The sequence below is a fragment of the Mobula birostris genome, chromosome 23 (genome assembly GCF_030028105.1).
Source record: "Mobula birostris isolate sMobBir1 chromosome 23, sMobBir1.hap1, whole genome shotgun sequence".
Classification (NCBI taxonomy): Eukaryota; Metazoa; Chordata; class Chondrichthyes; order Myliobatiformes; family Myliobatidae; genus Mobula; species Mobula birostris.
The window spans coordinates 6,320,827-6,336,001 of record NC_092392.1 but is presented as its reverse complement, the minus strand read 5'-3'; the positions used below and the strand labels follow the sequence as shown (position 1 = coordinate 6,336,001).

General features: G+C 42.9%; 1 protein-coding gene across 4 annotated transcripts in view; it reads left to right on the top strand.

The window, feature by feature from the left end:
- The window catches only part of LOC140186788 (striatin-interacting protein 1-like), a 62,925-nt gene that overhangs the window by 6,719 nt on the left and 41,031 nt on the right, over nt 1-15,175 (top strand). For all 4 annotated transcript variants that reach the window (XM_072241363.1, XM_072241362.1, XM_072241361.1 and 1 more), the window contains exons 2-7: nt 4,193-4,262; nt 6,630-6,704; nt 9,534-9,668; nt 11,014-11,134; nt 13,683-13,751; nt 14,661-14,767. In XM_072241363.1, the coding sequence (XP_072097464.1) occupies nt 4,193-4,262; nt 6,630-6,704; nt 9,534-9,668; nt 11,014-11,134; nt 13,683-13,751; nt 14,661-14,767 (577 nt within the window). The remainder of the gene's footprint in view (nt 1-4,192; nt 4,263-6,629; nt 6,705-9,533; nt 9,669-11,013; nt 11,135-13,682; nt 13,752-14,660; nt 14,768-15,175) is intronic.

Genomic DNA, 15,175 nt, shown 5'->3' with positions numbered 1-15,175 from the left:
TGCTGTGGACCACTTCTACAAAGAAGGGATCCGTATGCTCCACGACCACTGGACTAAGTGTGTATATGTAGGAGGGGACTATGTTGAAAAATAAGTGTGCTAAGTTTTCTAAAATTGACTCCTTCTACCTTAGGCCATGAACTTATCAATCACCCCTCGTCTATATGCAGAAGCCCTTGGGATTCTCCTTCAAGTAGTCTGCTAGAACAACCTTGTGTCTTTTAGTCCTTCTGATTTCCTTTTTAAGTGTTCTCTTGCTCCTCAGGTACCTCGTTTCTTCCTACCTGCCTGTACCTGTTATGTGCCTCTTTCTTTTTCGTAACCAGGGCCTCAGTATCTCTCAAAAACCAAAGTTCCCTAAACCTGTTATCCTTGCCTTTTATTCTGACAGGAGCATATAAACTCTGTACTCTCAATTTCACTTTCGAATGCCTCCCACTTACTAAGTACTCCTTTGACAAGAAGCAACAAATCCACACTTGCCAGATCTTTTCTGATGCCATCAAAATTGGAATTTTTCCAGTTTGGATGGTAACAAATCTCCTGGGGATTTCACGTACAGAAGTTTCTAGAATTTACAGAGAATGGTGCAGAAAACAAAAAAAAAAAAACACATACAGTGAACAGCAGTTCTGTGGGCAAAAACGCCATGTTAATGAGAGAGGTCAGAGGAGAATGGCCAGACTGGTTCAAGCTGACAGGAAGGTGGCAGTAACTCAAATAACCACACATTGCAACAGTGGTGTGCAGAAGAGCATCTCTGAATGCACAACATGTCGAGCCTCGAAGTGGATGGGCTACAATGGGTTCCACTCGTGTACATAATAAAGGGGCCGCTGAGTGTAGGTTATCGTGTCCTCAACCAGAGGCACAGTTTTCAGAGGAATACTCATAGAATAATTAATGCTCACTGTCATACAACTTGTAGGGTTTTGTCTCATTTGATCGGCAGTTCTCGACAGTGCCTGAGTGCGATGCTTGATATTGGGGCAGGATTCCCTGTTTCTCCACTTTTTCTTCATTGCCCTGAAGTTTTTTTTTAAAAACCTTGTGCATTCTCCAATTCCCTTTTTTAAAAAAAATATCAAAAAGAGAGATTTGGACAATCCTACAGCAAATTTCAGAGACCTGGTTCTGAAGGTTATGTGGTCCAATTTGCCCTGAAAATAGTAATTTCCTTTGCTCAGGACTTTAGTGAACAAAATTGATTTTATGACAATCCAGACATGTCAGTCAGAAATATTTACTGTGATGATCATGTCATCAGATCAATTGTTGATCCCCTCTGGATTTCCGATCTAGTAACATAAATACTACAAACCTCTGTTTGCTAAAATACCCGTAACTGATAGATAGATATCCCACTCTCTCCCCCAGCTTTCTGTCTCTCTCCCCCCAGCTTTCTGTCTCTCTCCCCCCAGCTTTCTGTCTCTCTCCCCCCAGCTTTCTGTCTCTCCCCCCGCTTTCTGTCTCTCCCCCGCTTTCTGTCTCTCTCCCCCCAGCTTTCTGTCTCTCCTCTTCAAACCCCCTCTCTTCTCCTCGCACACCCCTCTCTCCTCCTCAACCCCCCCCCCCCCCGATGTCCTGTTCTGGTCTTTGTTTCAGCAAAGGGAAAGGTGAATATTTGATTGAGACATGGCAGCTGAAGAGGAGTGAGTGAGGTTGCTGACCCATTTCCCCACTCATTTGTTTTGTATTCCCTTCGTAACATCAGCCTGTGGTTCCCAGTTATCCATTATTTCTGTAAAATATTGAACAAAATGATCTCAATGTTTTGTCTAGAGAAGGTTGTTAGTGAAGGAAAGCTTGAGTAGTGTTAGTAGCCTTGGTGACCATCCGGAGCTTGAGTTGGTGTTGGTAGCCTGGCAATGGTTCTCGGGGAACCTCCCGGGAGATGATGACAGAGGGTTGATGATGGATTCACGAGGAGCAAGAGCCCAAAGGAGGTTGAGCGGGCATCAATTTTACATGAAGACAAATCATGAGGAAAGCATTGTTAAGTTGAACTTGAAATCCAATGTTTGCAGTTCCATAAATTGTATCAATTGTTTGCTATGTCCCTGAAAAGCATTTTAAAAGACATTGGAACAAGAAGAACATAAATACAAGGGATTCTGCAGTTGCTGGAAATCCAGAGTGACACGCACACAAAATGCTGGAGGAACTCAGCAGGTCAGGCAGCGGCTGTGGAGAGGAGCGTAGAATCCTGATGAAGGGTCTCAGCCCGAAACATTTCATCTTTATTCCTGCCTGACCTGCTGACAGTACTGGTGAGACAGGGTGACATGCTGTGGGCAGCAAACAGGGCTTTTCTATTAATTTTACTTTACCTGGACTGCAGTCTGCAACCGTTGGGGGCTGTGCTTTTGAAGTGTCTGTGTGACCTGGTGATTTGTGGTATCCTGAAGGGTTCAGCCAAATTCCAGTCAAGATGGCGCCAGTGAACAATGCTACCTCGGGCAAAATCTTCTAGATAGTCCATAAAGTAGTTTCTCTCACTTCTGTTACATCCTTTTCTTTAAATGTGGTTCTGGACTCTGTGATCTACAGTTTAAAGGTGTGTTTTCAGGCCAATTCGGCAATCTGGTGCTTTGCTGTCTCCAAGAAGGTCCCAGGAGGCGAGTGGCCTCGAAACTTGGAGCCCGTGTTCGACACCATTTCTCGTAACAAAGAAGATTGAAACATCGAGGTGAGTGCAGGAGGCAAGCGTGTGTTCACCGCTGTCCAGTAGCCTCTCACTCACTACCGCTGGATAGGGTTTCTGCATGTGACGCTCTCCCTCCCTCAATGCTCTCAGAGGATGGTACTGAAGTTCTGAATCTGTGGTTTATGGATTGGACTGTAGTTCAATTGGACTCTTCTGATTTTATGTTTTCATATTCTGTATTTTTACGCATTCTTTCTTGTTGCCATTTGCATAATGTATTTTTTTTGTGCGTTGATGGAGGTTGATGTTTTCTTTAAACGGCGTCCATGGTTTTCTTAATTTTATGGCTGTCTGGAGAAGACAACTTTCAGAGTTGAATACTGCACACTTACTTCTATAATAAATATACCTAGACTCTCGAGAATGCCAATACATATGCTGCGGCCATTCCTGGAGCAGACTTGGGGCCGGATTGAAACTTCAGGCTGGATCAAAGCAGCGGGTCTCTGGCTTGAGTCTGGAAAATAAATCGATGTTTAGCCAATTGAAGCACCGAGCCAGATTAAAGAGATCAAGGTGTCGAGGCCAAGGGCGAAGGACAAAGCGGTGTTCAGCTCACTGCTGCGAGAGGCTTCACTCACCTCAGCGTTAAGTTGTCTCCTTGGCTGTGGACTCCTCACTTTCGGGGACTCTTCAGGTTCATGTTCGGTGTGTTTCTTTTTACTTTTTTTTAATTGTTCACACGATTTGTTCTTTTTTCGCACACTGGATGTTTGATTGTCTTTGTTTTGTGGGTTTTAAGAATATTCTATTGTCTGTCTTTGTTTTGTGGCTGCCTACAAGAAGCCAAATCTTGGTGTTGTATATGGTATGCATACTTTGATAATAAATGTACTTTGAATGTATGTGTTGTTCTTGGAACAAGAAGAGGACACTTGTCCCTTTGGATCTATTCTGCCAATCAGTTATCCGTGATTGATCGGTACCTTATCTCCAGTTGCTCGTCATCATTTCATGTTCTTTAATCGCTTTACCCAACTAAGTCAGTGCTACTTTCTGTTGCCCTGATAGAACTGAGCAGATGGAACAGACTGTGTGACAGTAATAAAGTTAGAAGGATGATCTGGAGCAGGAGTTCCCAACCCGGGGTCCACAGACTCCTTGGTTAATGGTAGGAATCCATGGCATAAAAAAGGTTGGGAACCCCTGGTCTAGAATGATGCTTGACTTGTCTCAGCAAGCTACTTTCCACAGCCCTTCGCAGGATATCACATTAAAGTAAACTGTATCTACTCAAGGTCACGGTCCTCCTGTGCAAATCTCTAATCAGTGACACAAAAGGGTTTGATGTGTTGGAGTTCCATTTTATGACCTTTTCCCAGACGCTAATCAGCTTGTCCAAATTTAATCCCATACAGACATATTCTCCAAAAATTATGGTCATATTTGAATACATTGGTTGAGGTTAGTTCACCTTGTAAAAATTAAAATAGAGATGCCAATGAGCTGAAACCAATTGAATTGTTCTCTTGCCTTTGTTGTTAGAGTTCAGTGGATTCCCCTAACCTGGAGTTCGAATACGGGGATTCAGACACCATAGTTGCAGAGTTATCAGGTAAAGTGCATCGATGCCTGAATTAACTGCTCTAAATGGTGGTAGTTCTTTTAAACAGGACTGTTCGTCTATGTTCCTGTGTTGAGACATGCCTTACCAACTGTGATCATCTCACAACTGCAGGATGCTTAGAGCACGTACATTAGGCCTCTCCAGTCCCCACTGGCTCTTCAGTAAGAATGTTCCTAAGCCATACAACCCCGCAATTTTTTTTTTGCTTTTAAATATTTATCCAGTTCTGTTTTGAATGCTATAAATAAATCTGCCTCTAATACTGTCTTTGGGGATGAAATCCAGACCCTAATTATGCGGTATGATTCAAGAAGAAATTCTCCATGTAAAAGGTTGATTCTCCATACTGATCCAGAAGGGGCTTTGATTGGTATTGGAATTGGTTCATTATTGTCACGTAGACTGAGATGCAGTGAAAAGCTTGTCTGACATTCTGCTTATGTGGATCAAATCATTTCACAGTGCATTGAGGTAGAACAAGGTAAAGAATACAGACTTGGGGAGAAGGCAGGAGAATGGGGTTGGGCTGGAGATAAATCAGCCATGATAGAATGGCAGAGCAGACTCGATGGGCCAAATGGACTAATCTTTTGTCTTATGATCTATAACATGTAACAACTGCTGAGAAAGTACAGTGCAGACAAACAATAAGGTGCAAGATCATATCGAGGTGTATGATAAAGTCAAAGTCGTTTTAATCATGCTAGGGAACCATTCAGTGGCTTTGTAGCAGTGATTTGAGCCTGGTGGGTACGTGCTTTCAGGCCTTTGCCAGATGGAAGAGGGAAGGGGAGTGAATATCTGGCCTGGGTAGGGGTCTTTGATCATGCTGGCCGCTTTACTGAGGCAGTAGGAAGTATAGATAGAACCTGTGGAGGAGAGGTTAGTTTCCGTGATGTGCTGAGCTGTGTCCACAATTGAGTTACATCTGCCTAACAATTCAAAGACTTACAGTTGTATAACTGCTCTTTCTTGTGTAAGTCATCTTGAAAGACATTTAAAAGTTGGTTCTGTTGTCATTGAATATTGCAGAAGGGCCACATAATTCGAATAACCGTAGGCAATGATAGAGTCTTGTGCAAACCAGAGCAGATGCATTGTGTGTGGCGTGAGAAGCCTTTGTCTGACCTTTAGTCAGTCAGATGGAGAGGAAAATTACATCAGTGTTGTGAATTTGGTGAGCACGTAGAAAGCTGCAAAAGAGGAAGATTCAGATTTATTTATCACATGTACATCAAAACACATTGCTTGCTCTGGGGTCATCCCACAAGCGTCACCACACAATCCCACGTCAACAGTGTAGGTCCAACTCTACATTCAATATCTGCTCTGCCCCATTTTCCATAATGACTCTGTCTAACAAGAATCTGTTTATCTCAGATATATGTTGAATGACTGGACATTGATCGTGGTTTATGGAAAGTCTGAATTTCTATTAGTTTTTCTGTCAGAAGTTTTGTATAACATTGGCCCTTAATGCCTGCCCCTAGTCCTTGGCCCTCTGCCCAATTTTGCTCTATCCTTGTGCTTTAACATCTTTGTTTTTAAAATTCCTGGGAATTCATCAAATCTCACAATTTAAACTGCAGAGTCCAGATATTGTTTTGAAAAATCTGTGCCTATATGGCTTACCCTTTTGTATACTTATTCAATAAAAAGATTTAAAAAGAAAGAAAGAAAAATCTGCACTATTTACCATCCAAGACAAAACTATTCTTCTTGAGGGATGGTGCAAAGGCTCGTTCAAGTGCTTAAGGCTTACCTAATTCAGAGTTTCCCACAGCTTTGGTACAACTTCTGTTCCCAGTTCTCCAAATGTAAAATCCCAGCTTCCAGTTAGTCTTTTGGACTTTCCAAACTCTTCCATGCCATTTTAATGATCTATGTAGATGCCTACCTCACCCCATTTCTACTCTTTAACCCTCTAAAGTGAACAACCTTGCGTTTGCCCACATTGTATTCTATTTGCTGCGGATGTTCCCATTCGCTAAATTTATTAACGTCTTTAGAGCTGGACGTCAGCATAGCAGTTCGAGCAATTATTTTACAGTTGCCAGCAGTCACCAATTCCTGCTGCTGTCCGTAAGGAGTTTGTACATTCTCCCCGTGACTGTGTGGTTCCTCCCACATTCCAAAGGTGTACAGTTCGAGTCAGGCTCGTCAGTTGTGGGCAAGCCATGTTGGTGCTGGAAGTGTGGGGATACTTGCAGCCTGCCCCAGCACAATCTTCGGACTGTGTTAGTCATTGATGCAGAGTGACAAGTAAAGCCAATCTTTAAATCTTTAATCTTTGTCTTCCTTTGTTTTCAGATTCCTTGGTTATTTATGACGCCATACTCTGTTCTTTTTCTACAGAGCTGTACAGTTACACTGAGGAGCCCGAGTTTGCCATTAACAGGAACTGCTTTGAAGAGGATTTTGCTGTTCACGGTACTAACACTTGTGAAGGACAGCACTGGAACTCTTCATAATGCCACAGGCTTCTGTTCATTAAATCTCAAATTTGAGCGAGATTTTGATGGGTGCTGAACTGGGAAAAGCTGCCTCTGGCAGTAGCACCTGATGATGAATGGATCTTTACTGGAATGGCACCCAGTAGGCCAGAAAAACTGGGGCGGGGGGAGGAGGAGTGGTAGGTGTAGAAGGTGAGGGAAGGTGTGTAAAATTTTAATTCGTCCTAATATAAAACTATACCGTCCATATGTTGACACATTAAAATAGAAGAAACTTTTTCCAGTATTGGAAAGTTGGAAACTAGTGCACAGATTTGAGGTGATTGATAAAAGTAATCAGGGGTGTGATGAGACTTTTTCTTTGTGGAACAAATTGTTATAAAATTGTACGACACAGAACTGGTCCATTGGTAAACTGTGTCACACCTATCATCAGGCAGCCTTATGGATACAGTGGGCTTCACTTAATTAGGATACATTGGGACCTGTACATTTTTGGCCTAGCTAAGCAACTAACCAAATTAGCCAAAATTTCATGGAAATAGTTTAAAAAGTTATAAAATAGACAAAGTACCTTTTAACTGAGTAAAGAATTATGTATTTAAATAAATACAGAATAAATGAGTACACTATCAATGCTACTACAGTACTATTACACTGTTCCTAATAGTTGTCAACAGAGGAATTTATCCAGTGTACACTGCCACATACTTCTGATTGACTGAAAACTAGTAAAGACGATAGACTGCCTTCATACATTGCTATCGATGACTGCATTCTCCAAATCTTTATTGTCAATACCTTCATTTTTTTAGTAGTTTCTAGTACTACTTGTTTCATAGTGCTTGTTGAAGTAGTGAAGTTGCTTCATTTTCGCTCCGGGCCATTTCTGACATCTGAGCAAAAGTTCTGAATTGTCACTGCTTATTTCTCGCCAATATCAGTGACAAAAAAACTCTACTTTTTGAGCACAAGTACATGAAACGGACACTATTTAAAAACTGTTTGCTCTAAGCAGGATATAATGTGTAACGGCCACACAAGTTCTCGCATCTGACGGTAGTTAGAAACTTTTTGGCAACAGTCTCCTGTCCCAATTTAGTGGTAGAGTGTTCCAAATAGACGAAAGGAATCCTGGGTATTTTCTCAATTAATTTTTCTTTTTTAAGAGTTGTCCCAAGTAAGTGGCTGCCCTGTTTAACCAATGGCCCAATTGACTGGAATCCACTGAAAGGCCTATGAAAGTTGGTATATTAATAACATTTTTAAAAAAGGAATTGGTAGAATACTTGACAGCAATATTTGATAGGTTTGGGGAAGTGCAGGGTAACAGGGTTATCCTGGAGATTTTTTAAAAACAGCACAAGCAATGAATACCTTCACCTGTACAGCATGTCCACTATTCTGTGATTCTATAGTCAAGACCAGAGCAGGAAGTTAGGATGGACAAGATGATTCTTTCGGTTGCACAAGAGATTTTGCTGGAAATCTCGAGCAACGCACACAAAATGCATGAGGAGCTCAGCAGCCAGGCAAATCTATGGAAGGGATGAAGGGTCTTGGCCCAAAACATCAACTGTTTTCTCCCCTCCATAGATGGTGCCTGACTTGCTGAGTTCCTCCAGCATTTTGTGTGAATTCTTTCAATTGGTCTGTTTTCTCTCCTCCTTCCTGGTAGTCCTGTTGGTTACTATTAGAAACATGTCATTTATCAGTGCAACCTTTCTGTTTCAATGAGTCTTTCACCAGCTTCCCTGCAGTATAACGAGGAATTGTGTTACTCTCTAATGTACAGAAGATTGAGCTAAGGACGCAGCTACTGACTGAAGCTCACTCAGTGTAATTATCCTCCATGTCACAATTGTTTCTCAGAGCTCATTTTCTTTTGCTTTAATAAATTCATAATGAACCTACAAAAGATAATCAAGAGCCCACATAATGCCAGATAAATTAACATAATTCAGGTTGATGCGAACAAGAAGACCGAGAATGGTAGGTTTTGAATGGTTTGAAGGGGTGGCTTTTATAAGCATTTGGGAAGGGGTTTTCAAACTCAGAATCAGGTTTATTACCACTGGCATGTTTCCCACTCAATGGCCACTTTATTAGCTACACCTGAAAGTTAATATGAATATCTAATCAGCCAATCATGTGGCAGCAACTCAATGCTTAAAAGCATGCAGACATGGTCAAGAGGTTCAGTTGTTGTTCAGACCAAACATCAGAATAAGAAAGAAATGTGACCCAAGTGACTTTGACTGTAGAATGATTGTTGGTGCCAGATGGGGTGGTTTGAGTATCTCAGAAACTGCTGATTTTGCTGGGATTTTCAAGCACATCAGTCTCTAGAGCTTACAGAGAATGGTGCGTAAAACAAAAACAAGATCCAGTGAGTGGCAATTCTGTGGGTGAAAACGCCTTGTTAATGAAAGAGGTCAAAGGAGAATGGCCAGACTGGTTCAAGCTGACAGTAACTCAATGAGTAGTGGTTACGACAGTGGTGTGCGGGAGATCACCTCGGAATGAATGACACCTAGAACCTTGAAGTGGGTGTGCAGCAGAGAACCGCACCAGGTTCCACCTGCACCTAATAAAGTCACCACTGAGTGGACGTAGTTCTCCCCCCGTTGTTTCTTTACAGTCTGTCTTGAGTTCCTGCAGATTTAGGGCTCACTGTGTTCCTCTGGGAAGCGGTCTGAATTGGACTGGCAGTCTAAGAAGCACTGGGGCCCACAGAGTCCCTGGCTATTGGGGCAGATGAGTTCTGTAAAGGTTGGCGTCTGTATAATTTTAATGTCTGTTCCAGGGAAAGGCAAGAAGTGGGTAGAGCTGGAAGAGACTGAACATAAGACCTACTTAATGAGGCTGCTGGATGGACTGGAGGTGATAAACAGAGAGAAGAGACTGAAGTTTGCCAGAGCCGTCCTGTACCTGGCCCAAGGTAACGAGCAATTTGCCAGATTAACTGCTTTTCTGAGAGCGTTTTCCCCGATTGCAGTTGTTCTATCAATTCAAAGTGAAAAATTAAACTCAAACACGAGAAAATCTGCGGATGTTGGAAATCCAAAGTAACACACACAAAATACTGGGGGAACACAGCAGGCCAGGCCGCTCCTGTGGAAAAGAGTAAACAGCTCGAGGTTTCAGGCCGAGACCTATCATCGGGACATCAGGAAAAATTAAACAATCAGATAGGTTCTAATTGAATTGAATTGAATTTACTTTATTTCTTACATCCTTCACATACATTAGTAAAAATAGGAGGAGAAGATGGCGGCGTGACACAGCTCGCAGCGGCCACTCCGGTGATGAATATCTGTTATTTGTCAAGTAGGGGCTGTGCACAATCCTGATTTGATGGAGGCAGACGTGAGAGCACGGAGGAACATCTGGTGAAACTTCTGAAATGCCTGCTTCGCTGCCGTTGCTACTGCGTGATCCAGAATCTCGGGAGGGGAAGGCCCCGAATCCTCGGCTTTGCTTGTTGCTCGGCGGCCGGGGCAGGGTCGAAGCGCTCGGCAGAGATGGTGCTCGGTGCTCGGTGTCGGAGGGTTGGTTGGAGGCTCAAAGTTTTCGGACGGGCTCAGAGTCAGATTGTGGTCGGGTGCTTCCAGGGTGCTGCATCGGCAAGTTTGCGGCGCTGGAGGCTCATGGCAGGGAGGGTTTCTCCCTTCTACTGTCTACCTGAGATGATGGGCTATAGGGACTTTGAGACTTTTTTTTACTGTGCCCATGGTCTGCTCTTTATCAAATTACGGTATTGCTTTGGGCTATTGTAACTATATGTTACAATTATGTGGTTTTGTCAGTTTTAGTCTTGGTCTGTCCTGTGTTTCTGTGACATCATACTGGAGGAACATTGTATCATTTCTTAATGCATGCATTTCTAAATGACAATAATCGAGGACTGAGTGTCCTCATAATCTAATCTAATCTAATCTTTATGTTACATCTCTATCTGAATGGGCAGTGGGCAATTTATAGTAATTTGTAATAAATAGTATATACAACAAGTGTTAAACATGGGAATGGAGTCTGAACTCTGCACAGGGAAATTTCAGTCTTTATTATTCCTTACCATTTAACAAGTCTAAACTTGAGAACAGTTTCTGTTGCCATTTCCAGTATCCAATTGCAGAAAGGCCACTCTTTTCCTGTGGCATTGCCATAACTTTACAAACAGCAGATTCTTCACTCTCTGCCCCCATCTCATTTTACATGATCAATGTAGAAGTGCCTTCTCTTCCCATATGTACCTGACCTGTTGGATTTTCTGCCCCCTACAGGTGTGTTTGATGACTGCTACACAGAGCCTGAGGTGATCCACTGGGCCCGTTACAATGTCTTCCTCCTCTACGAGATGGGCATGTTTGGAGCATTGGTGGAGCTTCTCAATATGGAGATCGAGTGAGTGATAGCAAATACTGAGTAGCAGGAATGAGTGAGGCCTCCAGTCAGGGGTGACCATGGATATTGCGTCCTATCTGTCTAGATACGCAAGCCTGGACAGTACGATATGGAGAGCAAGCTGTTGTCCATGTAGCAAGCTCCCCCTCTCCATGCACCTGCTGAACCCAGAGGAACGGCAGAGACCAGTACAGTTTGGTACCAGCAGCGTCGCAGGAGTTGCCAGGCAGTGTTGAACTCAATGCAGGACTACCTTACGGACTCCAGCTCCGGGTTTTTCCCCAGGGTTTTCTCTCAAAGCCTTCCCCATGAATAGGTATAGCCACAAGGCAACGGAGGTTTAAGATCAGAGTTTTTCTTCTCCTAGATGAGCTACCGACCACAACTAATGAGCCCCATCTGCCCAAAGCGACTGGTTTTAAGGCACCAGTAACCCACCTTTGCCCCTTCTCCTGTCAGTAGAAATTGTTCTGCTGGGCTTAGTAGCTAAGCCACACCCGAAGGCCAGGAGCTGGACTTGGTTGTCAGAGAATATTTGAGGTAAACACCATTGCATTTAATAGGTAGTGGGAGCTTGTCTCCATTTCCACCCGCGGCTATGAGAACTTTATGGAACCAGCAGTAATAATCTATTAGTAAATCCCTTTGGGTTTATGGTTTGTGATGGCAGAAGACACTTCAAGGACACTGGGGGAGGGAGGAGGCATAAAATATCTTTATGATAGACAATGAAACAGAAACATACAGTGTAAACAAATAAATGTAGTTGTTTCATCAAGAAGCCAATTTCAAATTACTGTTGAATGAAATGTTTGTTAAAAGATTGAATCTGCCTCTGTCCAACCTTCACGTAATTCTCTCTTGTCCCTTCTGTCCTTGTTGACAAACCTTTCTATTCCTTCTACTTCGAGTAATATTCTTACATTTCCTTCGAAGTCTTTGCTGTTTGCCTCATATTGTACTCTTTGTGTCGATGGTTTCCTCTGAATTGGGTCTTGGATTTGATGATGAATATCTCTGGTTGAATGTTAACAGATTAGATATGGTAAAGTTATTTCCCATGGTAGGGGAGTCTAGGACAAGAGGGCACGACTTCAGGATTGAAGGACGTCCATTTAGAACAGAGATGCGGAGAAATGACTTTAGTCAGAGGGTGGTAAACCTGTGGAATCTGTTGCCACAAGCGGCTGTGGAGGCCAAGTCATTGGGTGCATTTAAGGCAGAGATAGATAGGTTCTTAATTAGCCAGGGCATCAAAGGGTATGGGGAGAAGATAGGGGTGTGGGATGACTGGAAGAATTGGATCAGCCCATGATTGAATAGTGGAGCCTACTTCTGCTCCTATATCTTATGGTCTTGGATCCTCCCTCAGATGGGAATGTCCTCTCTCTGTCTACCATATCAAACACCAAGATAATTTTAAATATTCTATAAGTCTTTTCCCTTAGTTAAAACAAATTGATTTTTGTTTTTTTTTTATCTGTATGGAACCTACAAGCCTTGTGGGCGGCAGTATGGCGTAGTCATTAGTTTAATGCTATTTCAGTGCCAATGACACAGGTTCAATTCCCCTGCTGTCCGTAAAGCATTTGTACGCTCTCCCTGTGACCACGCCGGTATCCTTCCTCGTTCCAAAGACGTACCGGCGCAGGTTAATTGGTCACATGGTTGTAATTGGCCAACGCGGGCTTGTTGGTCTGGGAAGGCCTTTTACGCACTGCATCTCTAAAAAGTTAAAATCAATGAAAACAAGTTTTGGATTCAGTTGCCTACACCGTAGCCCATACACAACCTTCGTCACTGGCACTGAAGACCAGTGTTCAGGCACCTTTGAAACAATGGATGATCAATGGGGGCGGGGGGAGGAATATAAATTATAAATCGACATCAAGATTGGCACAATATTTTGGGCCAAATAGCCTGTCCTGTGCAGTACCCTTCTATGAAAAATCAAAAACACTGGAAACCAAACTGAAGAAGATATCCAGCTTTATTCTTAAAAGAGACATTTCAAAAATGAAGCAGTGAAAAGTGCATTGCACCTGAGCATAGTTTTAATTAAGAGTATTCAGAAATTAGAAGGAGCTTCTCCAAACAGAGAGTGGTCCATCCTCTGTACAGAATAGGAAGAACATCAACTCCATGGGCAGACATGGCATGATCGGCAACCTGGGTTCAATTCCCACTGCAGCCTGTAAGGAGTTTGTATGTTCTCCCTCTGGCTGCATGGGTTTCCTCCGGGTGCTCTGGTTTCCTCCCACAGTCCACAAGCATACTAGCTGGTAGGTTAATTGGTCATTGTAAATAGGCTAGGGTTAAGTCAGGGGTTTGCTGGGCAGCATGGCTCAAAGGGCCAGAAAGACTGATTCTGTGCTGTGTCTCAATCAATAAATAGTCATAGGGAGAATTAAATAAAGGTGTGTGAGAGGGTGAAAGGCTTCCCTCACTTGCGAATTGTTGATGGGTGAAATTGGAGGTCAGCTTACAACAGTTACCTTGTGAATGGAAGCATACAATTGAATGTAACGATGATTGTGTTTACACACAGCAACAGTCAAGCATGTGGCAGTTCCCTGAGGAAGCCAGCAATCTCCCTGGCTGACAGCATTGAACTGAGGTAAGGTTTTACACACCTCTAAATTCAAACTCCTCATATGGATAGGTTTCAGCATGAGGGGCTGCAATGCCTGCTGTAAGGGATATTTTATTATGTTTGTGTCACAGGCATTCGGGCTCCTGAGGAGAATGGTTCTCTTCTGATTTACAAATGCTCTGTGGAACCATTTCCTTCTCTGACACTGTTCCAGGATTCTGGGCTGTGAGGCAGACTTTGGTACTTTGACCAAATCTACTTCCTAAACAACAGTCCAAGAACTGTCCAATGAACGTTGCAGGTTATTTAATCCAGCAGGTCCACATCTGTGAATGTTGACCAACGTATGCATGACTATCAGAGCCTGGAGGAATTTCCTTCTCCAGCTGTTTGACACATTAATGTTGATCCTTAAAAATTCTTCTGTAAAATTACCAGTCTTCTCCTTCGCTGTTGTTCTGGAGCACCACTGAACATTATGTGCCATTCTAGAGCACCACTGAACATTATGTGCTATTCTAGAGTACCACAGAATGTTCTAGAGTGCTACTGAACATTACATACTGTTTTAGAGTGCCGCTGAACATTAAGTGCTGTTCTAGAATACCACCAAGCATTAAGTGCTGTTCTAGAGTACCACTGAATATTATGTGCCATTCTGGAGTACCACTGAACGTTCTATGCTGTTCTAGAGTGCTATTGAACATTTACATGCTGTTTTAGAGTACTGCTGAACATTTCATGCTGTTCTAGAGCACCACCATGCATTAAGTGCTGTTCTAGAGTATTACTGAGGATGGGGCCCTGTTCTAGAGTATTGCTGACCATCGCGTGCCGTTCTAGAGTGCCGGTGTGTGTCACGTGCTGTTCTAGAGTGCCGGTGTGCATCACATGCCGTTCTAAAGTTCTACTGAACATTATGTGCCCTTCTAGAGTTTTACTGAACATTATGTACTTGATGGTGGAGATAATGCGCCGAGAGGTGGAGGATGAAAAACCAGAGTGGATTCTGGCGAGAGAGGGATTCAGAAATGAACTAAGTAAGTCTGATCTCTTCGCCTTATGGATATAATTAACCTTATAATATGAACTGTTCAGTTTTTAGCTATTTTTAGAGAAAAGTGGATCATATTTTCAACAGTCATTCAATAACCAAAGCCCTGCAGCTTCTGATGGACTTCCCAGCTATAATTGCTGTTACATCTGGGCGATCAGCCCTTTTGAGCACAACTAGCTCTGGAAGGCATCTGCAGAAGGAGAGAGAGAGAGAGAGTGAGTGCCTGGCTTGAGTGTGATAGCTCTCAGAGAAAGAGACTTGCATTGATCCATTAGCATTTAAGCCACTAGATCAGCCTAAGAAATTTGTAGCCAATGTTGTTCTGAACCATTGCAATGTAAAGAACCGTCACAAACACAATGGGCCAAATGGACTTCTAGACAATAACGTT